This window comes from Falco peregrinus, chromosome 11 (assembly GCF_023634155.1).
Source record: "Falco peregrinus isolate bFalPer1 chromosome 11, bFalPer1.pri, whole genome shotgun sequence".
Taxonomy (NCBI): Eukaryota; Metazoa; Chordata; class Aves; order Falconiformes; family Falconidae; genus Falco; species Falco peregrinus.
The window spans coordinates 14,424,961-14,452,589 of NC_073731.1; the positions used below are offsets into that span (position 1 = coordinate 14,424,961).

General features: G+C 42.0%; 2 protein-coding genes across 2 annotated transcripts in view; both read right to left on the bottom strand.

Annotated features, from left to right (window-relative positions):
• The window catches only part of LOC101915403 (potassium channel subfamily K member 16), a 35,244-nt gene extending 14,647 nt beyond the window's left edge, over nucleotides 1–20,597 (bottom strand). Inside the window, exons 1-5 of the mRNA XM_055816427.1 lie at nucleotides 20,329–20,597; nucleotides 16,811–16,925; nucleotides 16,126–16,292; nucleotides 13,534–13,711; nucleotides 6,574–7,012 (exon numbers count right to left, since the gene is read on the bottom strand). Of these exons, the coding sequence (XP_055672402.1) occupies nucleotides 6,574–7,012; nucleotides 13,534–13,711; nucleotides 16,126–16,292; nucleotides 16,811–16,925; nucleotides 20,329–20,541 (1,112 nt within the window). The 5' untranslated portion in view covers nucleotides 20,542–20,597. The remainder of the gene's footprint in view (nucleotides 1–6,573; nucleotides 7,013–13,533; nucleotides 13,712–16,125; nucleotides 16,293–16,810; nucleotides 16,926–20,328) is intronic.
• Nucleotides 20,598–27,099: 6,502 nt separating this feature from the next.
• KIF6 (kinesin family member 6) overlaps nucleotides 27,100–27,629 on the bottom strand; it is a 158,357-nt gene continuing 157,827 nt past the window's right edge. The window contains exon 22 of the mRNA XM_055816372.1: nucleotides 27,100–27,629. Within this exon, the coding sequence (XP_055672347.1) occupies nucleotides 27,613–27,629 (17 nt within the window). The 3' untranslated portion in view covers nucleotides 27,100–27,612.

Here is a 27,629-nt window from a genome sequence, read left to right on the forward strand (position 1 = left end):
ATTCCTGACTCTCAGACTCAAAATTTCTTATTTCTAGGGAGGAGAAAAAAAACCCCAACCAACAAACCAACCAAAAATTGAGACGCACACAAGCTACTTTTTTCTGGAGGAAAGTATTACAGAAGGAGTCATACAAACGACCCTTTCATAAACCACAGCTCCAGTCACTGTGTTTCTGAACACACATTTGTGTGAACACACATTGCCCTGTGCTTCTGAACTACGGCATTTTGGCCAGAGGCCACGGTAATCTTGATATATTTGCAGGCAAAAGCAGTATTTCCTAGTTGTATTTGAAAGCAGTTCTCAAGGCAGGTAAAAAAACATGCAAATGGACTGGGGTAAGAAACTTAATTCCCAAATTCCTTTGAAGTTATATGTTCATATACAAACAAAAAAACCCAACCACCAAACTTTTGCAGGGAGTACATGCCCTCCCCACAATTGTTTGCCTCATCCTGTCCTCACCATCACAATCTATCGAGGAGGGAAGGGAGATGTTCAAGGCACCAAAATACCATTTAGCTTAATGAGAAAATACAAACTCAGGATTTGTGACCTAGAAATCCTGTGCAGTGTTGGCATGTAAACATTCATTTATGTCTACAGAATACCAGCTGTAAATCAGAAGAAAACAGTTAACATTAACCTTGGTCTCAGATTGTAAGGACAAAGGTTATAGTCTGGTTTGGTTGGAAGGGACCTTAAAGATCATGTAGTTCCAACCACCCTGCCATGGGCAGGGACACCTTCCACTAGACCAGGTTGCTCCAAGCCCCATCCAGCCTGGCCTTGAGCACTGCCAGGGATGGGGCATCCACAGCTTCTCTGGGCAACCTGCTCCAGTGTCCTGCTACCCTCATAATAAATAATTTCTTCTTTATATCAAATCTAAATCTGCCCTCTTTCACTTTAAAGCCATCACCCCTTGTCCTACCACCACAAGCCCTTGTACAAAGTCCCTCCCCACTTTCCTGCAGGCCCCTTTAGGCACTGGAAGGCTGCAGTAAGGTGTCCCCGGAGCCTTCTGTTCTCCAGGCTGAACCACCCCAACCCCCTCAGCCTGTCTTCAGAGGAGAGGTGCTCCAGCCCTCTGACCATCTTTGTGACCCTCCTCTGGACTCACTCCAAGGTCAATTAACTTCAAAAAAATTAAAAAATAGATTATGAAACACACCTTTCCCAGCAATGCGCTCTTACCTCCTGTCCTTGCCTGGAGGAGAAACTTACCTGAATTCTGATCAAAGGAAGAGCAGGCACAAAGTGCATTATGAATCTAATTGAATCCACCTGGTTTAACTTCACACCACTTGAATAACCTGAGACCTGATCAAATAACTGTCCCCCCACCTCCCCCAACCATGTTTGCTAATATAATTAGTACTACTTCACCTAGGCTAAATGAGCTGTACTGGCAAATGCACTTTTACTTTGCAGCTGGGTCTGTACTATGGTTTCTGAAATGTATCTAGACTTATTCTTCAACCGAAAAGGAGTAAGAGCTGTAGTAAAGTACAGTAATGCTACAGCCAATGCCACCCTAAGACACTAGTACTTTTTATGAAAATTAAGCTTTTCTATCAAGGAAGAATCTGTGGCATGATTCATGGGACAAGGCACTGTTTGCTTCCCAAACCCCAGTGTAACTTGAGAGCTGGACTGCAATGGAAATACGCAGGGTCTGTTGAAAGGAACTGCCTGTATAATCTGCAGAACAGGGCACAGCAGGTTGCTTTGCATCATCCTTGTAAAATCAAGAAGTTCTCTAGCAGCTATTTTGTCTTTTAGTTGCACATTTAAAAAGGATAGTGCATGATGAACAAGTACGTGTAAAAGTAACCCACATCTTCAAACAACTCGCAATTATTACCATTTCTCTTTTTAGAAGGCACCCCCCTCCCCTGGACTTTAGATAGCCACTGCTAGTGGTGTGTGTCAAACCTTCCTGCTGAGACAGTTATCGGTCAATTCCAGCTTGCTATGCTTCCTTACTTGTTACATTCCACCAAGCCTGACCAGCTGTAACAGAATGAGGTAATACCAAAGAACATGTCTTTAGGCAGAGGTATATAAATATAATAGGTTCCTGTGTTTCACCCCCCCCTCCTTCTCTTTTTAAACACAGGTACTAGACACTACATCATTGATCAGAAGACCTAGAAGCAAACCAACTAAGCAGAACCATGGGTTCATCAGTAAGTCCCCTCCTTACCTTCCAAGAAGTCCAACAGTGCTAGCCTATTGCCTTACAGAATACTATATGCCTACTGCCTTGGAAAGATTTTAACTTCTGTCAAAAGTATTCCATAACAGGATATTATAAGCACAGAATGCACTTGGTAAGGTATCCATGGTGCTTTTTAATTAATGGGTCTGGAGAACCACAAACTGGCTGTAACTCCTACGTTGGTTAAGTTCATTTTGATAAGAAGGAAAATGGAAAGAACAGTTACAAGGGATCAACCCTATTTCATCTGTGACAAGCCAGTGGCTATTTGACTAAAGTTGGTGCTGTACAGATGTCATTGCTTCACAATACCAAGAGCCAATGCTGTTCTTTAAAGTCCCTTATCACCAACAAGTGATCTCTGATGCTCACCCCTTAGGAGTCAGTCTGCTGCATCATCTGTGAGCAGGATGATTTTAGTAAACTTTGTTTGCAGGTTTGTATTTCCTGACAGCTGGCACAAATCTCTGCTGGTTCAATGTCAGTGCAAGCCAAGGTATTGATGATGATCTTTCAGTCACGTGGGATCTCATTGCTCTTGTAAACATGAACTAAAACTCTGAGTAGCTGTAGCTGTTGACTCTGGAGATAACAGTATCTAGATGCACCTGCAGGCTTTTAGTTTATGGCCTGCCCTTTAGAATTAGGACTTTTTCACTACACTTATCTTAAAGTCTTGCTAGACAAAAAAAAGGAAAGAATATTTCATTTAGCTCTGCTTTATTCTCTCCTTCCCAGTTTATGTGCCTAACTGGGTTTAAATAACATTATGCATCTACCGTAATAGATAGTGGGTAGAACAATATAATACATTCAGGAGACAGCTGTATTAGAGAAATATGTATAACAAAAAGGATTATAGCAGAAAAGGAAGGGTACCATGAAAAGAATGTCATGGTAACACCCTAACACAGAAAACACACTGTTCCAAGTCTGGCCATATGGCCAATCATCTGACTGAAGAGATACTGAAAAGTGCAGCAGCTACAGCTACACCGGTGTCTGTAACCACTGCAAATGATGCAGGAAAAGGACTGAGTTTGAAGGAACGCTCAGCTGCAGCAGAGCTACACATACACTCACCCTAGGCAGTAAAACGGGGAGACTCACACACTAGAAGTCCATCACGCTGGGTAGTGTGTCTAGGTGTCCTCCAGCCCCAAAAAATCAGAGAGGGTCTCAGCCAGTACAGAAAGTACCCTCTGTGTGCAGCCTCACTTTCTGTACACTTCTCAAATCTGGAACCAACATATTTGCCTGGGCAGACACTCTTACGTACTTTTCCCCAGCTAAGTCCAGCTACTGCTCTTTGCTGTACTGAGGGTGTATCACCTGAAGCCTGCCATTCAAAGCTTATCATTGCATCCGTTTCCATTTTCTGCAAGTCTTATCACTGAGAGCTTCCTTTGCGACCTCACAGCCAGTAACTCTCGCATGTGAAAACCACCACCATATTTATAATAAAAAGCAAGATATTGCCCTCTTTGTATATTGCCTAATGACTCTTGAGGAACTGTTTGCTCTCGGTCTTGTTCCTGGTGAGCATGTGTTCACATCACAGACTGTATACAATGTTAGAAAAACAGCCTAGGGTTAGATGGGTCAACAAAACCAGACCTGCATCTTCCTTGAGATGTTACTGGATGCACAGTAGAAGACACATGGCCAGAATTTCTCCATTGTCCCCTATGATGTTCTGGTTCTAAACATAAGTACCAAAAGCCAAGAAAAATGCAAATCCATCTTCCCGATATACATATACATATATATGCATGTATAAACATACGAGCATGCATTTTTCATTTGCTTATATACAAAACATTTGCACATGCAACCCTCAACTATTTAGGGAAGTGAAACTCTTCAGCATCCCACAGGTGCTCATCCCACTGAGCCAGCCAGTCCTTCCAGGCAAACCCCCCCACCAAAACAGCTGTGGGAAACAAGGACCCACCGCTACAGATATCATACTTTCTAACACTTTCTCCTCTGCTGTTAAGTTTTTGTTGTTGGTCTGCTATTTCCATGTCCTTCTGTCTTTTCTTTTGTTAACTAGGAAATTACTTCTTCCCTGGAAAGGATCCAAGCCATAGAAATTACTGAATGAGAATTCACTGCTCTAGCTACCACAGCACGGTCTGTTTGCTTTTGTCTTTGTCTTTCCTCCTGCCCATCTTCACGCTGTGCTCTCCTCCTGGCTCCTCAAAGCAGGAGCTCTCTATTGCCCTCCATCTGTGCAAGGGCTGGAACAGCAGATTTCTACTCTCGGTCGGTAACTAGGAACTGAGCGATAAACAGGTTGTAAAATGATGTTTGTACATTGCTTAGCAAACTGGGATTTTATTCTATATTGGCCCCTATACACTTAAAATAAACAGACTTTACAATTATCTAGGATGAAAGAGCTGTTAGAAAACAATGAGGAACTGTCAGTAACATCAAAGCAATTAAAATTCACACACTGCTTTATGTTTTCACAAACATGCTTTATATGTCTTTCTTAATTAGCAAATAATCAGCCGTGTATCTAGAATACAAGTTTGTTATCTGAAGAGGGCCAGATGACAGTGCCTGATAAAATATGTTCAATTTACTGCAGTAGCAATTTACTGCAAAGAAAACCATCTCACTTTCTTGAGCACACCTACAATATCCAAGCAATTGCTACACAGGAAATTAGAAAGGAGCGTAAGAAAGCCGTTCTGCAGATTATGTGTTTAAGATTAATTTCTCGCTGTGAAAAAGTTATTACAAATAATACACAAAGCCTTACAAACTCAGACTATGGTTTCTCCAAGTATGAAGGTATGCGCAGACACTCTGTAAAATAAAATGCAACTTCTTTGTAACTTCCTCATCTAGGGCTTGCTTAGGTCACAATTAAGTACTCACACAGTTTATTATAACAGTGTCTAAAGGGATCTGGGCAGCTGTCCTATTCCTTTGACTACCAGACAGTATCAGGAATTAGCAGAGGTCACCCTACAGTAAAACAAACATCCAAATGACATTAAAAAGGCCTTTCTACCTATCCAGTTGTGATCATCATCTTATCTCCATTACTATCAGCTCGTTATTGTGATTCATCAAGCAAAAGCCTTCCATCCTCAGAGCAAGAGCCCTGCCTAGCACACACTGTTCAACGGACCAGACCACTGCTGAATGGAGCACAGCTCAGACCTGCCTCTACGAAGTGCCAGACTGGTCTTCTCTGGTGCATTTCTCACTTCTCTCTGGCCATATTCCCCAGACAGCGCAGTACACACCACACTATAAATAAGAGTAGATATCACACAGTAGCTTACAAGGGTCCAGATTTACATCATGTCTTCAACATACTACTGACTGCCACAGAGAATTTACCATCTAGAAAGTCAAGGGATGAGAGCCTGACGTAAGTTATCAGCATAATTCTGTCTGCCAGGGCCTTGCTGAAACTCCTGACAAGATTCTGTTTGATGGTTTCTGCATTTTCCTCTCTGTTGGAAAAAAACAAACCTGGAAACAGCCACGTGCCTTTTAGGTCCTTTGAATTCTGGTGGCCAGCTACTATGGTTTCAGCCACCACCAAACACTGCTTTTACAAAACACCCCAAGTTTTCTGTGTTTGTTTGGCAACATGTATTGGAGGCAGACAGACCAAAGCAAGCAGTATATATTCAACCTCCAGCGCCAGAACTGGAAGGGTTTGGGTAAATATTCAAGTTGCCTCAGTATCGTAGGGTTTTCTTTTTCAGACAAAACCTGAGCAAGTTGAGAACCCATTTATCCCGCTTTGCTGATATCTACATCATAAAAATGCATCCACTGGTACTTTAATAAGACTACCTTTGGCCCCCGTTTTGCAACCACCCTGCAGACATCCTCAGGAACATTATTAATATCCTCAAGTTGCGTTACCAGGATTTTCTGTTGCGCTTTCCCTAACAAGTAACAAACCGTTGACACCAGCGTAAGCACCAACTACACTTACCACGGCGAAACCTTTCCGCCAGCACGTCCCCCTGGGAGGATGGCACGGACCAGAAGGCACCGAGCCCCGCAGCCCCAGCACAACCCCCGGAGCCGCGGCCGGGGGCGGGACACGGCCCCCACCGCACGGAGCGGAGCGGGGCTGCACCGCCCGCCGCGGGGAGCTGCCCACAGACCGGGAGGCCTTCCCACGCCGCGGGGACAGCTTCCTCGGGGCCGGGCCACGTGTGCCCGTAGGCAGCGAGGGGCACAGGCGTTCCGGTTACTCGCAGGCAGGAGGCGACGGTGCTCCGCTGCCCCCCGCCCGCCCGGGACGGAGCGGCGCCGGTCCCGCAGCTCCCCGCCGCTGCCGTGCCGACGGAGCCCGGGCTCACCTGGATGAGCCGCTGCAGGCCGGGCCCCTGCAGGCAGGTGTGGTTGCCCAGCAGCTCCCAGTGCTGCCGGAGGAGGTGTTGGGCCGCCCGCACCTCGGCCGGCCGCTCCAGCGCCTGCAGCACGCCGGCGCCCAGCCCCACATAGCCCACGTAGACCAGCAGCAGCGCCGGCACCCCCCAGCGCCCCCGCCGCCGCCGCTGCTGCCGCGCCGCCACCATCGGCCCCGCCGCCGGAGAAGCTGCCGGGCCGGGGGCGGGAGGAGCGGAGGGCTGCGCCGGGCAGGGCAGGGTGCCCGGCCGGCCCCCAGCGCCTCCCCCCCGGCCTGGCCCCGACCTGCCCCTTCCCACCGGGGCCGGGCCGGGCAGCTGGTCCCGCCGCCCCGCCCCGCTCCCCGCCGCAGGCTGCGCCCCGGTGCCGCCCGGCGGGCCCCGAGCCCGGCTCGCCCCCCCGGGGGTGCTGCCCGGCCCGCCCGCTCATCCAGCCCCCCGTACCGGCACCGGGCGCGGCTCGCTCCGGCGGCAGCTTGCACCGGCGGGGCTCCCCTCGCCCAGCTGCCGAGCCGATTCCAGAGGCGGTGACAGGTGTTTCCCAAACCCGCTTTTCCATATCAAAAATTGTAAAGATGGCAAGTTTGTGAGCGTCCTTTTATCGTTCGTGGTTTTCCTGTGAGAGACAGGAGCGTTTTCTCCATATAGTTAGTTCCTAAGGCCTGTCAGAAATTACAGGGCTACACCAAATGCTCCCCTCCATCCTCTCACCAGCAGCAAACCCAAGCAAATCACTCTGAGCGTATAAAAAGTTTGCAGTTTACCTGCTTTGCTGCAGCACATGAGATAAAGGGGAATAAGCCCAGTGAACTTCTGAACACAATGCCTTTGTACTCCGTCAGATGGTAAAGCCTTCTCACACTGCCCTGTGTTCACTTCTTGGTTTGTTTTTGGTTTTAATTTTTTCTTTGCTGAGGAATGTCCATGCTATGACAAATCAGTCAGCCTTCAAACAGGTATTGTATCACTGGAATAGCTCTGATAATGTGCTAGTTTATGTTCTTCTGGGAGGTGCTTTGCATAAACTTGTTGCGGCACTATCAAAACTATCAGCCACAACAAGGTCTTTTACCATCACATACCAAGATACTCTTCATGCCAGTCCCTCTTCTGCCTTCTCCTAGTCTCTCCTCATCCAGGCCACGCTCTCTCTCTTCTCTCTGCTTCTTCCTCATCTCTCTTCCTCAGCCACCCAACCACTTACTGCCCTCAGCCTCTTAACTCCACGGCAGTAAGGCTTCCTTCTTTTTGATCCCAACGGCTCACCTTTACCAGTGTCTGATCCAGATCCCCAGGCTCTCTCTGCCTATCTCAACGTGATCTGGATCACAGGCTATCCTCACCTGTCTCTGATACGTTGGGCACTGCCATCACTGTTCAAAATTTCAAATGTCCCCTGACACAGCCATTACTGCTGTCACCGCTCATTACACTGTCTCATAATCTGAAGGGCCTCACACAGGGCACCAATTGTTGCAGCACAAACTAATAAACTGTGACAAGGCTTTACCGTTTGTCAGATTCTATCCCCTGTACTGTATCTCCTTCCTCCAGAGGTCAGACCACACTGCTCCTCCTCCATCTGACACACACGCACACACCCACACACGCACCCCCCCACACCCACACACCCCTCCCCCCCCCATCCTCAGGGCTATTTAACCACTTAGCGGAACAAGCTACAGCTGCACATTGTCCATGTCAATCAACCCACTGCCCCTGAGGCAAGGCCACAGCTGCATATATCAATGCTAATCAACCAACTACCTTCATTCTTCTACATAAACTCATGCTTTTACTGGCAAGATGAAAAAAAAAAAATATGTAAAGGATAGACCAATTCCAGTTTCAAGATATCATTCTGCTTAAAATGGAAAAGAAAAAAGGCTTCTATAAAAATATGTAAGAAAGAGAAGATGCAAAGGTACTAAAAAGTATATGTACTCAAGTCTCCTCTTTCATATAAGATCAGGAAAAGGATACTTTTGAGCTTCATTTTGATATTTTAGCTGCAATATAATCAGATAGTTTATACAAAGCACACTAGGTATAGCCAGCCTGAAACACTATGGACTAAACAGCATTTAATGTTTATACTAAAGATAAAATATGTAAAAAAAAATTACAGGTAAGACTCAGTGTTTGTAATTACAAGCAAGACTGGGATAACCCGGCACATCAACCACATGCGTGCTAGAAGGTATCAATATTCACCACAAATCTTCACAGAATCGTATAATATTTTAATGGCTGATTTTCTTGAATATACTCAGAAATGTCACTCGTGTGTCAGCCTTCTATTTACACCTCCACAGAGAACGGCTCAAATATTTGCAGATGATATTTTGGTGTTGTCTGGAAGGTACCAGTAATATCTGAGGATGAGGAAGGGCCTGCTAAGTAGGCTTAGAGGGTAAGTGCAAGCCTGGAAGGACACTTGCTTCTTGCCCTGCCCTGGACTACAGGTGGTAGCTGCTCAGGACAATGTGTGACTTTTCCAAATCACAGATGAACCGTGCCTGGGCCATCACTTCTGCCACAGGCTGTAGAGCTACATTCAGAGGCTTCAGAACTGCAGTTTTCCATGGATCTGAGCTGAGCATCTTGTAGCAGGTTGTGTGATCTCCATGCTGTGCAGGATTGCACCACTGGTAAAATGGGTTAATAAAAGAGCAGAAGAGTCCCTTTTGTGCACTCCTCTGTCTCCTAGCAAGCCCTTGTGATTGCACAGTTCTTCCAAGTCATTTTTCTTAGCTGATCAGTTGATACTTGTTGACTTCATTTTTGTTAGAGGGAGGAAGGGTGCTAGAAAGCACTTGATCCACTCATGCTCAAGAAATTGGCCAGTGCTCCCAGCATGTATCTCAAAGTAACTTTGATTACAGATGTGCATGATCTTTTGGATCTTTTCAGGATCTTGAAAACTTGACAAAGTGAGCAAGAAATTTCTATCACTCGTGTAACACAGGGGAGGTCATCAGTAGCTTTCTCTCTTCTGTTCCAGCATGGCCATATGCTTGATTTAAGGTGTCTTTCTGAGTCTTCCGGCAGACAGCTTGAGAGCTGCTGCAGCTACTCTCAGCCTTACTAAAAGTAGCAGTAGCAAAAAATTCAGAAGATAGTCTCACCATGCTGCTACTTTGCACAATCGGTATCAGATACAGGAGCAATTTTCTGGACTGCAGTAAAAACAGTGCAGACTCCCTGCTCTCAGATCTCAGGTAAGAATGATTTTAACAAACACTTTGCCAGTAAATGGTGCATGCATGCTTTCTATCCTGATAAACCTCATTATCATTTTTTATGGCATGCAGCATGATGTAAAACACTGCATAGGATCACCTTTAGACTAACGCATGTTTTGTGGCTGGCTGTGGCTAGATAAGTAAGGAAGGCATGGCAAAAGGCAAGGTGAAGGGAAGAGGTTAGATGCAAAAGTCAGCAGAACTTTAGTTTTGTCTTTCATACAAACAGGCCTGAAATGTCTTGTAGTGTTGACACAAGGCAGGTACAGAGTACAGTGATGGTGACGATGTTAACAAGTGCATGTGCAAATGTTATGTCCAAAGAATAGACAATACTGAGAGGGAAGGCTTCCCATGAGATTTGCAAAGATACAAAAAGCGGGACAGGAGAGAGTTGGCTGCTCTCTGTGACAGAGGCTACAAAGAAAGCTGTTGCACACATTTATAGGAATAGCTGAGGGCATAGAGAAAGATCAGTGCAAAAACTGAGGAGATAAAATCTGTGAGGTAGCTAGTGGTAAGACATGAGGGAAATCTTAGATGGGATAAGCATTTTAAAACTCAGTTTTGAAATGAGTTGAGTAAACCATAGCTGGCATTCTTATATGCCAGCATCTCAGGTTTGAGCAGCCACACTGTACTATGCAGCAGTCAGCAACTAGCAAAGAAAACAAGCACCAAGTTAGATGTAAGAGCAACCCTCTTCAGAAGTAAAAATCTAGCACAGAAAGCATGCAGGAAGAGATGTGACCTACACACGTCCCCACACGCTTTACGGACACTCCCCCAAAATCGAAGCAGGCGCTGAAAGTTTGATGTTACTGCAGCCTGCCAGCCATGCCCATACATCCCATACATGCCTAGTCATATTTCACTCACACTTTACATTAAAGTTTCACTTATAAGTGAGTCTAAGAGGATTAATTGATGGTTACTGTGAGTTATAAACATACTGAATAAATAGCAGTATGTACATAATTACATGCATACCCATGGAATGTGTTAGTGATGGTTATAAACAATCTAGTATGGAACTCAATGAAAGGATAATAGTTTTATCAAGTTTCTATAGTTTATTTTAATACAGAGTATGACTACGGTTTTAGATCTCAGTGACTACTTTGTTATTAAGTACTTATATGTCCTTTGGCTTTTCTGCTTCTTTGGAGATGGCTGCTGCTACTTTTGACTTACAATAACTATGATAAAACCAAACGCCCTTTTTCTCGTGGTGACACTATGCAGATGACTGAGGATCAGATTTAACACGAGAGGCTTTCATCAGCCTTATTTAGAGGTAAATGGACAGCACCAGCTCTGTATGGTACATGATAATTCTTCAATGAACTGGCCCAAAGCAAACGCCAGACTCAAGTAATATTTGTGATCTGGCTGGAAATAAGAAAGTCTGCATGCATTTAGATTTAAAGTGCTGTTTTCAAGTGGCTGTGAAATGAACAGTGTTAAGGATAAGGGCCTGCTTTGAGCTGTCAGTTTGTTCTGAAATGAATTGTAACAGTCCAGGCAGTGCTGCAGAGACACATAATTTCTGCACAATGTAAGAGAGAAACATTTTAGCCCAGGAACTAAAGAAATGTTATCATTTTATATGAAAGCTGCTGATTTCAGACAGTATCAAATGAATCTTAATTGGATGGATGTCATTAAGCAGATGGTCATTACTGTCGATATTCCTCTATTTTTTTGTTTGTTTTCTGACTGGAAATGAAGAAAGATTTCTGTACCTGACTTTTTCCACTTGAGATTCTTGGTGACATGGCTTCTTATTGGAGCTGGGAGGCAGTCACTCTGGATTTTTTGAAAATGAGTGACCATAAGAACTGAATTCCACTAGAGAAAGAGAGAGGATAATAACTGATTACTTCAGGGGAATTTGCCTTTGTTGAGTGAGAAGTGTAAAATGAATCCTGGGACAGTTGTTTTACCATGCGTGCTACTTCTTCGTAGGTTGTAATTGGCTGATGCCTGCATAGTGTATGGAAATTCCAATGCATCTGAAACATTACTCCTTAGGAAACAGTCCACAACCTGCGCTTTAGTCCTTTATCCACTGGGCCTGCTTAGTGTGAGATATAGATAAAAGATAGGTTTTCAAGACTGCTTTCTGTGTACCTTGCTCAGCTAGGGATGTGGATTCTAGGTTGTTCAGGTTCATCTTCCAATTTGGTGGTGGCTCCTTCTGCCAAGCTTAAGCCAGGCTTGTGCCACTTTAGCTGAAGGAATTTTTCCATCAAGTCAGCTCCCACATTGAAGACCAGAGCCAGCCAGGCCAAGCCAAAAACAATCCAAATTGCACTTAGGCTCCTGTACACTGGGATATAGTGCTTGTTGGGGTTTGTGCCTGAAAAATCCAGGAAACTTTGCATGTTAATCTTGACAGCTTTGGTCTGCCAAACAACACACATACTCATACACCCTCTCCACCCCCTGCAAAAGCATATGTTTAACAAGTTGGTGTGATCTATGAGCATTCTTCTTTTTTTTTCTCTCTCTCTTTTTTTTTTTTTTTTGTGTTCCAACAGTCCGGTTAAGCTTAGCCCAGTTGGCATCAAAACCCTGAAGCCGAGGTTATGTAATAAGAATAGTTGTATCTAATGTTAATCAGGGATGTGCAAAATTGAGTGTTCCTAGCCACTGACAAAGAAAAAAACCATCTTGGAAAACCAATGCTGAATCCATATTGGCCATATTTTACTCAAGAGATACTCCAGGGACCTCAGGTGATTTAGAGAGATACATTTTATTACCTTAGTGATATAGCGATTGCTTTCTGTAGGGTGATATACCTCACTAACCAGGGTTCAAAATCACCTGGAGAATATCATATGGGAAGTGCAGCCATTTTAGGTAAGTGGTTATAGGAATCTTAATCTTCAGTTTATATTTTCATAGCAGGCACAATTGGTGCAGCTGATACAGGCACAGGACAGCACTCCAGCCATCCATTTAGTCTCTGTCATCCAGATCATCATGAAATTCCACAGTGCCCACATTCAGCAAGGAATGGGTTTTTATCTCCTTTGGGGGCATATTTAGGGCCTTTAGGAGAGGAATAGTACTACTTGTGATGTAACAGACCCTAGTGTTTTTAACAAATAAACACACTATACATAATCTGTTAAGAACATTTGTTCAGATAAGTGGGTGGAAAAATACCCCTTCACGTGTCTCTGCTATGTCTCATCCTAGATCTCTAAAGGCTATGGAATCTCATTGCCTTTGTTTTCTTTCACAGGCATCCCAGGGTTGTTGGTAATGTTCTCCTCCTTGTAAGTACTGATCACTTACTGGGAAATGGTAGGCACTTGCTGAAACAGATGACTGTTAGGAGAGGGTGGTTCAAAGGCTTAACGCTGACAAAGAGATTTCATTTATATTTCACCTGTCACTCATGGATCACATTCGTACCAGTTTGGATATAGTCACTGTTCAATGGGTGTTCAGTGGCATACGTGAAAAGAGTTTGGTGACTCTCAGCTTAGCTGCCAAGGGAAAAATGCCTATGCCGTTTAATGTATTAGCTCAGTATTGCCTGTCTGGCTCAGCTCGCTGTTGTAGCACATTTACAGTGAAATGGATATCTGTGCTCTCTGTATTTAGCTTTATACTAGAGTAACTGATTTCAGCAAAGCTCAATCCAGTTCACCTTCTTTATTACCTACTACGTAGTCCCCAAATCCAATGGTGCTCAGAGTGATGAAGGTGAAGTAAAAACCTTCTCCGTAGCTCCAGCCTTCTACGTAACTGAAGACCAATGGTGGGAATACTAGAAAAAGCAAGGTCCCAGCAGTCAGGAAGATGGCTACTGCCAGTGTTTGAACCACCTGAAAGATAAAAGAAAGATGGCAGTTAAACAGCACTGAGAAGTTGTCTAGTGGAAATTGCTAGGTCTGTTTTGCTTTTGAATCACAAACCCACTCCACCTGGGAGCAATATCCAAAAAAGGAAGGATGAGCCAACGCTTTCATACACTACAGGCTGACCTCACTCTTTACCCTGCACATAAATATTGTATCAAATCCTGAATCAAAAAAAGTCAAAATCAGGAAAGAAAGGATGATTTTTTTAAAGCTCTTTGCAATGAGTTTTTAAGTATGTTCAAGTCATATTTTCAAACTTATTATGGAAACCATAGGAATGAAATACTCACTTCACTATTTCTGTTCAAGTGGAGATGCTCTTGTAATCAGTTGGCTCCTGTCTTTGAAGAAAAATCACCAAGTATTGCATAACTTGTGATAGAAAGATTGGTAAGAACAAATTAGGGTTCTCTTCACCATGGCTGCTTCCAAAGATTTATATAGTGGCTTGCAAGAGCTCAGCCAAAAATATGTTTGGATGAAATCTAAGTGAAGTCAGTTTGCCTGCTTTTTTCACTTACAAGCATTCAGAGCAGAACTGTTTTCTGTCAGCACAGGGCAGATCTGTGTCTCTCAGTACAAACGTCTGCCTTCTGGGAGATAAGTTACAGCATATGTGGCTGCAATAGATAGGTACACAGAATGGTCAGGGAATGGGTCATGACAGGGGATTTTAGGAGTTTAGCACTGTGGATCAGGAACTCATGGATTTCCAGGCTACACAGTCTAGAGAACTTTTGACTAGTGATGTGTGGGCTGATGCAAACTCATTGCAATTGTTTAAAAATGCCCTCAAGGGCATTCAAACCAGAGTATGATTTTTCTATGCATGGGTCTATTGTGACTGGATGAAGAGCCAAACCACTCTATAAAAAGTAGAAGGCCCAGGTATCATGTTTTTCTTTCTCTTTCTGCTCACACGTGAAATACTCCGGTGAGCTTGAGAGACTTGGCGTGAGCCTAATGGGTGACTGACTTTGACAAATCACTTCTAGATTATGTACCATGTCTCTCTAGCTGTATAATAATACTTACCTCATTTGCAAAGCATTTAAAAATTACTGATTGACATGGTTATAGGTGATATCTGTTCTCATTTAGTTCATTCAGGAAGTGTGATAGCATTTAATTAGATAATGAAGTTTGCATAAAATTTTATGTTGAAATGCACAATATTACTTTTTATTCTGGCTTTTAGGAACTTTCTGGTACAAACCTATAACATAAGGGACAGTAAGTCAGGAATGAAGAAGAACCGATTGTAATTAATTTCCAAAAGCATGACTAAATTGTGTTTAAAAGGAGGTGATGAGGCTTCTCAGAGTGAACAAGCAGATACAGGTCCAAAGTTTTGCCTGATCATAGGAGTTCTGCCAGAAATAAGTTGTTAATTCAGGAAGTGAAAAGAAAAAAAAAAAAAAAGATCACCCCCCTGAGGTGCTATTGCAAATCTCAGGAAAGATGCAGTTATACTAGCATGAAAATCCTGCTGGTGGTAGAGCTGCATGTATTTGGGGAACAGACGTAGGTTATGCAGCTAAAGAACTTCTTGCTCATATAAACCAAGTCTGCATTTGACAGCACCTTTATAGCTTTCCCAGCTATACCAGTAGGTAAAGGATGCAGTGACTCAGAGGTTTTTACAAACTGAGAAGAGAAAAAAACTTGTGCAAGAACTCTGAAATGTTTCAACATATCTAACACACCTACTCTCCCTTTTCCCTAACAAAAGGGATCAATTAATTGAACCTTTATCCAGAAACGTGTACTAGCTTTGTTATGAACGACCTTCATGTCTTTTCTGTTATCAATGCTGCCTTTATTCCAGTACATCTGGACTAGTTCAATTCACCGATAAACTAGAACTAAGGAGAAGGAGTATTTATTTACATTTCAAGAAAAGAAAAGGAAGGAAGTGCTAAATAGCTGGCACAATCAGGGAAGGTAATTCAAGTCAAATTAGCAGGCCAATAAAAACAAGTTGCCTTTCCACAGTGTAGAGCTAGATTCTGGACAGATGCTAGCATGGGCTAGATAAAAGGAGCTGGATTCAGCAATGTGTGCATGTGCATTTATTCTGCTAAGGGCACCAGAGCTTAAGGACCCTGCTCCAAACTGAGGCCATGACTGCTTAACAGTTTTGCTGAGTTGGGTTTTAAAAAGGTATATCTAGAGTCCCTAAAGCAAATTGCTTTAAAACCATTGTAGATAAATAGAGCATATCAATTTTCTGATATAGAGGGGACTGTAATTGCTGTGCTTCAGAAAAATGTAGGCACGCACAAGGAAATCCAATCTAGCTGCAACAGTACCTATCTAAGAAGAGTACTTTAATTAGTTTTAAAATAGTGGAAAGAAATGATAGATAGACACTGTACCTGGGCACGGCCTGGCTTTTGCACCCATCTTTCCAGGGTCATCAGGTGGGCATTGAGTCCTCTTCCCAGCTGGTTAAGGAAGGCCAGGTTGAGGGGCACTCCGAATAAGGCATAAAACACACAGAAGATCTGCCCTGCCACCGTGCTGGGGGACAGGTTACCATAACCTAGAAAAAAAGAAGAAAACAGCTACATGAGAATGCTGCAGGCCATCGTGGGAAGTTCCTAGGCTTGGAAGCTCAACTACGCTAAGGAACCTGCGGACCTATGATTTTCTGCAATTAAATCTCCCTGCAAATTACCGTATCTTACGATGGAGCTCTGTGGATTCACTACTACTAACAGAAAATTTAACACGAAAATATTACTTGAAAGACTATTGTAATTTTCTATAGGCCTCTGATTTTGGGGTGAGTGCAACTTAGTGCTTCAAAGCAACCTCAAGACGTGCTGTGCATGTATGAAATGATATTGCATGTACCAGGCAGGCACTTGGATTTTTTTGCCGGTATAATATGCCGGATACAGAAGAATAACAGGTATAAATGGAAACCAATAGAAAACCATAACCCACAGTAGTCAGGACTGTCTTGCAGATGTATTCTGTGCACCAGTCACATGTTTCTGGGGGCTTTACAGGACAGCTGGAGGAAACCCCAATTTATAAGGAAAGAAGGTACCTCACCTATAGTGGTGACAACCGTTCCTGCAAAAAAGAAGGAGTTGCTGAAGTCCCAGTTACTGGGATTTGTAGAATTTCCTTCTGGGTTGATCCCTTTTTCCCATGCTTCCATGAGGACCTGAGGCAGAAGAGGTCAAAGGAACAAAGATGAGCAAGCCATTAGGCCAAATCAGGAAAAATGTCAGAAAAAAAGAGAGAAATAAATATTGCTTTCCATCTTGAGCAAGCAAAGCAGTAAAAAGTATAGGTAACAGGGTAGAGTTTGACTGAAATGGCCTTGTGCTGACATGTCAAAACTTGGAAATAGAGCTGGCCAGAAACTTGAACTCTTGTCACTGGACAACTGGCCAGTGAAGTAAGATGGGTTCCATAGGCAGCTGAAGGCTAAGGGGAAGGCAGTGGAGGGAGTTCCCAGAGTGATCAAACTGGGAAAAGAAATTGAGGTTATGCCATAAAAAAAATAATGGCAGTTCCTCTTCTCTCCTTCCCTGGTCTAGTCATCACAGTCCAGTTTTTAATTTGGGTATGTGTAAATGTATGGTTGTGTCTGTGGGGAGGGGCATGGGGAACATGCTTGTTTCCGTTTCCTCCACGTAAGTACTAGTGAGGATGAATTTCTGTTTTGGGCCATGACTTCCCAATAATTTTCAATGAATATTAGGCTTCTCCTAGTCTGAAAGTTAGCTAATGAAATATTCTATGCTATTCCAGAGAGCTCTCACCAGATGACCAAAACCCCTCTCTGCAAAAGAAATGCTGCTCCTATTTATGTATCAAATCTTGTTAGCTGCCTTAGTGAAGGTTGTGTTCCTTTGCTCTCCCTGAGGATTCCTCTGAAGGAGACTGGTTGCCCTCTGCTCAGCAGCTGGGGTTTCAAGAATCTCTATTTGTTATAAACCAGGTCACAGCCTTCATAATTTTGCCAAATGCCTGAAGGAATTACTTGTTCATTTCTTCTAGAGACTTTTGTATGATGCAAGACATGAGAAAAATTCAACAGCAACTCCAGCTTTAGTTGGTTCCAGGAGTAGGAGACCAAAGATACTATTTCTCAATTCAAATGTTGACCACTACCAGAAGGACTGCTTATCTGATGAACATATTCATACGAGGTATCTAATTTGTCATGGGTTCTGCAATATTAGCTGATCAGGGCTGGTGGATTGAGTATCGTAAGTTCAATAGCTACTGTTATTCCTTCAGCAAAATCTCCCACAGCATTGGTCTAGCCCGTCAGGTAGGGCTGCTAGGTATTGTCACATGTGATCTCATGACTGAAGTGTCAGCAGAGTTTCTTTTCAGTATGACAAAGAACTTTACATTATCCATTAAAATCCTGTTCTTAGGAAGAATTTGACATGTCAAATTATCTAGAGCTGACTATTTTATTTACTGGCTAGAAGGAACACACACAAGCAACTGAGGTGTGAGCCTTTGAAAATGTTTAAAATAATCACAGGTTTAATTCATCCCTTTAAGGAACGCTTGTCAGTTCTACCCATTTCAATGCACAAGAGTTCAGAGAAGCTACATTCACATCATGAAAGCCAACATGGTAGAGTAAGACAATGTTGAATGTTGAACACTTCAGACATAGTCTGACAAGGCCAGATTTCTTGCCAGGATTGTTGCTTTTAAGTACAACCTGATGAAAGAAATGGCACCCTGGTGCCCAGGAGAAACATCCCTAAAGAAAGAGGTTCATGTGGGACAGTTATAATGGCTCCTAGCTGCTTTGCATCTGCAGCTCAGGTAGCTGTTAGGGCTGGAGTGTGAACAGATCAGCTGTCGACTGGTTGGTGAGCATCAGCTGTTGCCTTTGGGAGCAGAAGTAGCCAGTAAGTAAAAGCAATGTGCTATAATTTACAGTGAGAGTATGAAGCCTACATAAAGTTATAGTAGGATGCGGAGACAATAAAAACTGCTTGCCGTTTCTGCTCCTGTCCTCCTGCCGATGCACATTGCAGCCACTTGTGGTCATAGACAAGGATTTGGTCCTCACTTTATAATTAGATCAGTTCCTTTGAGGCTGAAAAAGTATAGACAATCAAAACAGGATTTCAAAAAGGTATCTCCTTACTTAATGAATCTGCTTCTCAGTTATGCTCTCAGAATGGCATAATTTCCTGACAAAAGTATGTTTGACAGAGACAGATTAGGTTGCAGAGTTTGGATTTGCCTTTCCCAAAGCTCCAGGCTGTTCAGTTTAGGAGCTGCAGCTCAGGGCCACCTCTCAGTTATGCAGTTTTAGCCAAGCGGAGCCAATGCAGTTTGTGGACATGGAATTGCAAGAATTTGCTTCATGCACAGTCAAGTCCATAGTTAATGAATTACAAGTGGTAACTTAGTAATCAGAGATATGCAAAAAGAAACCTGGGCTATTGTCAGATTCCAGGATTTAGGTTTAAAGAGCTGGCAATAAGACAAGACACCTTACTGAGGTGTCAGCTGAGGGGACTGAACCTAGTGGCTGTGTCTCACCACAGCCTGAATACCATGACTTTTCAGACCGGAGCTTCTGACATGATGAACAGACCTCCTTAATCATATAGTTAAAAAAGTACAGAGAGATGATTGCTTTCCTGCATTAGTTTCAGAGTTAGAGATTTAATATGGAAAGACTTCTATTCCCTACTATTAGTAAGATCCTGACAAATTTCTTAAGAGGTCTTAAAAATGACAGGTAAGTAAGTATAAATGACAAGTAAGCAGAAGGTACCTGTGCTTACATTTATCTTGTGGACTATCAAGTCTAAATATTTTGAAGCTTGGTGCATTGAAGATGATAATTTGGTGCCCTCAGCCGGTTTTGTCTGGAACAACTTACAAGTGAAATAGATCTAATTCAGCAGAGGTGCAGCAAGATGCGATTCTCAGAGTGGCGCAGCAGTGCTAAGGAAGCTCCATGGAGCCAGAGGAAAGAGAATGTGGACATGTGTGAACTCTCCCTAAGGTTTCTAGGGTACTGGAGATTCAGCTAAACCTTTCAATCCTAGGAAGTATCCAGTTTGGTTAGAATGAGAATCAGGGCCCTGATAGATAACACAGTTTTTGATGGTTGACTTTATCTTTTCTTTAAGGGCCTGGAAGTGCAGGACAATTTTCAAAGGCAATAGACAAATTCTAGTACAGAAGAGGGGCGGAATTTGCACAGGTTTGGACTGGAGAACCTTGGAAAGGCAACCTACTTCTTGTAGGTTTGATTCTTGTTTTTTGTCCCCATACGTAATTAATAAGGGAGCTGGAAACCATGAAGTTTAAATTATTGCAAGGCAGCACAAAGGTGCATCAGCAGACTTACATATTTTGGGATCTCATGACTGGGAAAAGAAAAAGATGCAATAGATCAAGATAAAGAGCTATGTGAATGGGCTTGAGAAACCTCTGCCTTTCTCTTGTACAGTTAGTCCTTTAATGTCAGAGACAGCAGATCAATTTCTGACATGCTTGGCCACAACAATATAATTTCTTCTAACCAAAATAATGCTTGAGCCAAAATAACAGGAGCCTTTTCCTCTTACCTGTACAAACTGCTCCAGGGCTTGCCTGTCCAAGCATGTGTAGTTCTGCAGGAACTTGAGCTTCTCCAGCTGGAACTGGTCCCGAAAGTGGGTCTCTGCCTGCTTCTCCAGCAGCTGGAACACCGTGGCGCCCAGGAGGAGGTAAAAGAGATACCCTAGTACCAGCAGCGGAGTCCAGCTGATCTGCCGGTTGTGAATGGTGAGGAGGGGCATGCTGCTGCTCTGCTGCTGCCAGTCCCTGCTCAGTACTTAACAGGTTACTGTTCCAAGATGTGTGCTACCCAGGACACCCAGGAATCACACACCCGTGTTCCCAGCTAGTGCCCTGGGGAATTTTCTAACAGAACATACAGGTATCAGGCCTAAGGCAAATTTTATCCCTCCACATCTTTTCTCTATCCATCTCTATCCAAGGGAGAGCATTAATGGCTCAGTAAGAGTGTGAATCATAGCGTTTTTCTCCTATTAAAACAACTTTTATCCAAAGATGTCAATTGAATGAAGCCTGATGCAAGCCCTCTGAGGCTGGTATTGCTTCCCAGGCTGGAAAGCTGAAGTAAAACTGTGTCTGAATGACTTACCGAGGGTCATAGAAATATAGAGTCACGGACAGGCTCTTAAAGTCTTGATAAGTAAAGCTTTACTCTAATCACTAGACTTCTGTACAAGAAAACACTATAACCTCTCTAATTACAGCAGACTTCCCAGAACAAAGAAGAGTATGGAGCTGAATAAATGGAAAAGTCAATAGCTGCTGACTGTACCATACAAACATTGCTGGCACCAGTGAAAGCAGCATGATAAAGCTCATAAACATCCTGAATTCAGCCTGGTCACAAGACAGGCTTCCTCTTTCTTGTCTAACCCTACTGAGATCAGTCCCCTCACTGCCTGGCTTTCCTGCTGCTTCTGAATTGTCTGTCAGATCACTGCACCCTTTAGTCCGTAGTGTTAGAGACTGAACCACTCATGCCTACTGCTTTCAGTCTCCGTATTGCCCTTTTAATCCTAATGCATAAAGGGGAAGGAGGGCTAAACGTTAATTGTTAGCTAAAAAACTATCAGAGGTTCACTCATGGGAGCCTTAATGATTATCATGCACTGGAAATGAGCTGGGCTTGCATATTTTTCTGTAGGAAGAGCTTTATGGCAAGTGTCACCTATGCCACACTGCTTCTGAAAGAAAACAAACACACAGAGCAAAAAGGCCACGTGGCTAGGACTGCAATTTTGTTATTAAACTCCCCTCCCATTAACATGTTCTGGATACTGATATCCCTCCTTTGCTCAGTATTCTGATTGTTTTTCACCTACCTTCAAACAAAAGGTAGTTCTCAGAGAAAAAACACTGAAAAAATGGTTTCATTCATATCCGTATCTGCGAAAATCCCTCTACTTGCCATGTGAACTGTGTGCCTTGCCTAGGGCCAGCCATCTCCACCCTGAAGAGGATGACTGACTGGCAGCAGAAGGCCTCTTGTCACTCTGAAAAGTGAAAAGTGTTGCGGAGAACTCTCAGAAGAACATCTTGGAACTTGTCTGGGACCAGGGGACAGAAAGATTTCAGTAGAGAAGTGCAATGTGCAGGGACACAGAGCCTTGGGGCTCTGGTGTTTCTTTTTGGCTGAAGTGAAACATTTGGGAGGTAGAAGCTATAGTGGCATTGATATTACTGAGCACTGCAATAACATTATGAGCAAATCGATCTGAAGCAGCTGAGATGTCCAACGTACTTATCACTGATGGAAGGCCTTCCCTTTGTGCTAAGGATGACAATTACTTTCAGGGTATCTTAAAAGAACTTCTCTCTTGCATCTGATTTCTGTCAGGTACAGCTTGTTGTTCCACAAAATCAACTGTATGTGCAGAAGAAACTGCAGAGTAAATAGGAGTTGGAGATGAACCACTTTATAGCTGAATGACCTTACAGATAAACGCAAGAGCAAAACCATGAAGCACACATTTAAGAAAGTATTTTCATAAACATGCACAGTTCCATACAGGTGAGCAGAGCAGTGTGCTTTAAAAATGTGAAAGACAACAGCCTGTAAGTAGCTGATGCTGCCATATTTGTTTCCATGGAAAAGCTACAGAAATATGTACCTATAGTTTTCAAGTTACAGAAATCAGCATTCTGTTTGCAAAGTTATTTTGCTTGGGTTTGTTTTGTTTTTCCCTAGTGCCAGTTTGCAATATAGGAATAAAACAAAACAAGATTCTGTGCAGTATCCCAGAAGTTATGTCTTGCCACAGGAAAAAAAGAAACTCAAAGATAGACATTTAGAAGTAAATGGAAGACTCATGATTTCTGAGTGAGTTCTGAATCTGGAAGAGGGAACTCAGCATGGCTTACCACATCAGAAATTAAATTTGGCTTCTGGGTAAAAAGGCATAATATACAATATACCAAAATAACAATACGAGCAGATCCCTTTTGATGATGGGATGACAAAGCACACTGTCTAATCTAACTTCTGTTGTTGCTCTTATAATGTTCTTCTGATTAGAAAATAAATAAAACCTGAGTTCAGAAACATTAGAAATAAAAAATGCTGAAAGCAAAACTTCCTGAAAGTACCTGAACTTGGAAGTTGACTGTTCCTCAGGGGTCCCGCTGTTCCACTGCTCCGTGCCCATGTTAAACAGAGCGCATTTGGTCTAAAACCTAAGGAATGAATTCTCACAAAACACATTTTGAATTCGGAGCTGAACATGACCTCCTTGATTTTTCCTTCACTTACCATAATTTCCTCCCTCAATGCCCTTGTAGTATGTGACTGACCCAGTAGGATCCAGCTTTTCCCAGAGAAAACCTGAGCCATTCTGGAAAGGACAGATACCCAATATAACATCCTAGTCTACAATCAAGATAATGACTCACTTTACATGTATTACCTGGAGCAAATAGAAGGATTCAGGGTTCTCCATTTCTCCTATTGCTATTACAGTCCCTAAGAATTCTTAAACATGGATAGATGCCAAATAAAAGGTGAAAAATAATTGACATGGTTTCCTTGCTCTGTATTTCAGAAGCCAGAAAAAATACCATTGTGATTAGTAGGAGTATAATTTACATAGATACAAATAAGGTGTTTCTAAAATGAGTAATTAAATGGTTTAAGATACCTTGGCTGATCCTGTCATTCTCAAACGTCTGATGGAGAGTGAATTTTTTGACTTGTTTTTCTGGAAGAAATATCTCTGTACAGAACTAGATGACAAACTGGATGCAAAGATCCAGGGACCCATCCTTCCACAGGGTATGCATTTCAGCCTGAACAGTTTGTATGTGGAAATACTGAAATGTTCTGAATTTGCTTTGCTCCTTGAATGACTTTTAAACCATGCACTTCAAATGAGTTAAGGAAATTATTTTAGAACCATGTTAAATATAAATATCAGTAACACTGCATTTCTTCAGGCATGACACTACCATCTGGCAATCTTCTACTTCCGATTTTGTTCTCCAAATTTAAACCAACCATTTTTACTTCCTGATTACACTCACATAGGTGAAAACATGAAACCTTTTCAAATAAAAGTTATAAAGAATTCCAAGATTTCAACACTATTTTTCTCAAATTCCATGAAAAAAATATTTCCTGGAGTTTTGTAGTTACTGTATTGGAGGTAAAACTTGTTGTTTCTGTTCTTTATCTGTATAAATGCATTTGGGTGGATCTGCTGGTGGCCCACAAATACAAGTTTTTGTTTAGTTCACTGTTTGCATCAAATGAAGCACATCAGCTGACAAAAAAAAATGAACAGAAGATAATCTTTAGAAAATCTCAAGTGCGGTCCCTGAGACTTCCCTCAAGGAAAAGGGAAAACAAAGTTTTAGTCAAAAGTCTTCAATTTTATTGTGATGGTGTCAAATCAAGGCATGGATAATACTATTATAAATATCTAGGTTGCATTGCTTGCCTTATTGGTGAGGTTTCAAAGCAAACAATGCAAGAAAAGAAACAGAAAACCTATTAGGAAAAGATCATTTAACATGGATTTAATCAACAATAAAAGTGATTCATATGAAATAATCTAAAAACAGGAGTTCGATTGGTGTGGTTATTAAAAATGGACTTTGAAAAGACAAACAAATTCTATACGAAGCTACTAAACAAGCTGTATGTAACTGGGCATTCGCAGATTTTCAGTTTGTTGGCATTCATATTTACCAGCTGTATATTTGGTACAGGCAACATTTACAAGGTTTTAACATTTTACTATGTTGAAGTTCTCTCAGCATATACATTGACATAAACCACATCCTATGACTGATTAAACCAGGTAAGAACAATAAAATCTTTTGTTGGGAGGATATTACAATACATACTTACATTGCTACATGTGTGAACCTCATTATTCCACTTCAAAGCCTCTTTCATAAAAAAAGCAGGAATGAAAAGGGGAGATTGAATTAGGTTTGTCCATCTTCCAAGCCAGAGCAACTCAGCATAAGGTTATGTCCTTTTCTCCCTGGAGCTCTCTGGAATGCTGCAGTGCCCAGGAAGTGATGAACATGGAAACAAATGCCCAAGCCAAAAGCTGGTAAACTCAAGGGTTTCACTAGTGTGGTCCCAGACTGTGTAGAGATCCCTGGCAGGCTCAGCTTAAATGAGAACAGACCCTTTGGCATTTATTATAAGTCTGGGTCATGGCCTGACCCTCCCAGAGGCTATGCTACTGTAGGAGACCAGCAGATGTCTATCTTACCCTGAAATAACTATATAGAAGGACTGGAAATGCCTTGAAATAAGAGATGAGATGATGCACAATGTCTGTTATAAATTAATCCTGGAAATATCTGTATGTTATCTAGCACTGTAGAGCACCGGATTTCCCCAAAAAATCTCCATCAAAAAAAGGTATTTAGATTTCTGGTTGGAGATAACAAATAAATGGTATTTACAGATTAACATTTAATCAGCCAGCAGCTAGATATCACGGTGAATAGACAGGAGCCAGATATGCATGAGAATCTCTCCGCTTAGCAATACTATTTTACAGGTGGCTTAGGCAGGAGTCAAGACCATTATGAATGCAAGCCCTGACTGTTTCTTCAGTGTGGTAAATGCTTGGGTTATTTCAAATTGATCTAGAAATTATATGAAGATAGATTACTAAAACAAGTAATTCTGTTCATCTATGGCCAGCCAAACCTTCCTGAAGCAATGCTTTCATGAAGACAAGAAGACTTAGAGAGGAAACCCAGTAGCCTTCCAACACCTGTGAGAAAGCCATCAAGAAGATGGAGCCGGGCTTTTGACAGGATGTCTTGTAAAAGGAAGAAAGAGAATGAGCAAAACAGAAAAATTCAGACTGGACATAAGTAAAAACTTCTTCATGGTGAGGATAGCTGAGCATTGGAACAGATTACTTAGGAAGTTTATGCAGTCTCCATCCTTGGAGGTTTTCAAGACCAGGCTGAATAAAGCCCTTGCTTTGATCTCATAGCTAATGCTGTTTTGAGGAAGAAGTGGGATTAAAGACCTGCTGAGGTCCTTTCCAACCTGAATTTTCCTATGAACCCAAGAGGCAACCTTTGAAGAGTGGAGTCAGTTTTTAAAAAAGTGTATGCTTTAATTCTTAAGACTATTACATACTGAATGAGCAATGTTTTCTTTCCACATGATATTATGAAAATTTCCAAAAGAAGCAAGAAAGGCTTTATATTTATTTATATGGGTTTATATATTTATATGTTTTTTTATTATTGGATGTACTTTAGTCCAAGCTTTTCTTATGTTTGGTATAATCTTAATCTCAGAACATTCTGCCAGTCAGGTATTACTTTGCTGATAGTGACTGAATTTCACACCAATTTTACAACATTGTAAAAAAAGGCTAGACAGTTTTGAAACAGGAGAGCAAGCAACCTTTTCTCTCTGTGAGTAAGATGTGTGGCAAACTGAGAACAAAACACCGAATATGTAATCATCAAGTGTAGCAGCGTCACATAGATTGTACTGGGATAGCGCTGAGATCCTTCTCTTAACCAGTCACCCAAAGGTATTGGAAATGCTTCAATGACAAAAGAAACGAGATGTTGTACCCGTAATTCTCTTTTGGCCAACTTCAAATAAATCCACCATAATGGGGGTTTTACTGAAAACCAAAGAAGACAGCAGCTTCACCCAGCAATGGTTTGGAAGCTCTGTTCTTCTCCAGCCAGCTGAGTTGGATGGAGGCAGGATGGTGGCCCTACTCTGCTCAATGAAGCTGTATAAATGGTAGTTCAGTGTATATTAAATACAGTGTTTATATATAACAGAATAAAAAGAATAAAAATACAGACAGACAGCTAAATATTCTGACAGAAGAAGGACATTTTAATATAAACTCTAGTAAAGCAAACATACAAAAGGGGGAAGCCCTGTGGATTTTCCCACCTCTGAACAAATCATTGAACTCTGTCTTCCCAAAGCAATGATAGATTTGACTTTTATTTCACCTTGTACATCCTAAAATCTGCAAAAAGCTTACCAATTTATGTGGTAGCTGTATTGACTTTTACAGAGAATTAAACTGCATTTAAACTTTCACATCTTATTTGTGTTTTACAAGTATTTGCCCAGATTTACTTGAAGCCTATAAAGTTTCATTGTTTATTCTGAAACCTGTCTATTGTGGGAGGGTGTATATTTTGCACATTTAATGTTTTCAAATGAAAAAAAGTAGTTGGGAAATTTTAAACTGTAGAATTAGTTTTTAATAAAAATTAATTTCACATTACAATGCAATCTCAGTATTCTAGTAATCTGATACAAAAACTAGTATTCCTTGGGGAAGAAAAATCAGCAAAAGGTCTCAAATGGAATTTTTCTAGAATTTTGTAACCCAGATAACTACTGTTTTTGCACAGACATCTCTGGATGCCAACTAGATGTAATTAATAAAGCCTTATGCAAATCAATGCAAACAAAACTACCATCAGTAGTAAGAAGTGTTCCTCAGATCAACGATGTAGAAGAACACTAATACATCAGATAATTGTAACATTTAGAAAACATAAAATGAATTCTTAATAACTAAACATATTTGGCAAACTCCTGACTGGTTGATTTATTTTTGCCTAATCTTAATGCAGGCTGAAGATAATGAGTGCAAATATTCAAATATTCCAGAGAAATGGATTTTGCTATGAAAGACAATTTCTATACCTTTACCAATTAAACCTGTACATCTAAAATACTTACTCATACCTGTTTCTAAACAGAAGAGGAAGGGAAAGACTAAAGGTCTTGAATGGATTCTAAAAGGAAATGGTCGACTGTAACAAGAATTTCATTTGTTCCCCAAGC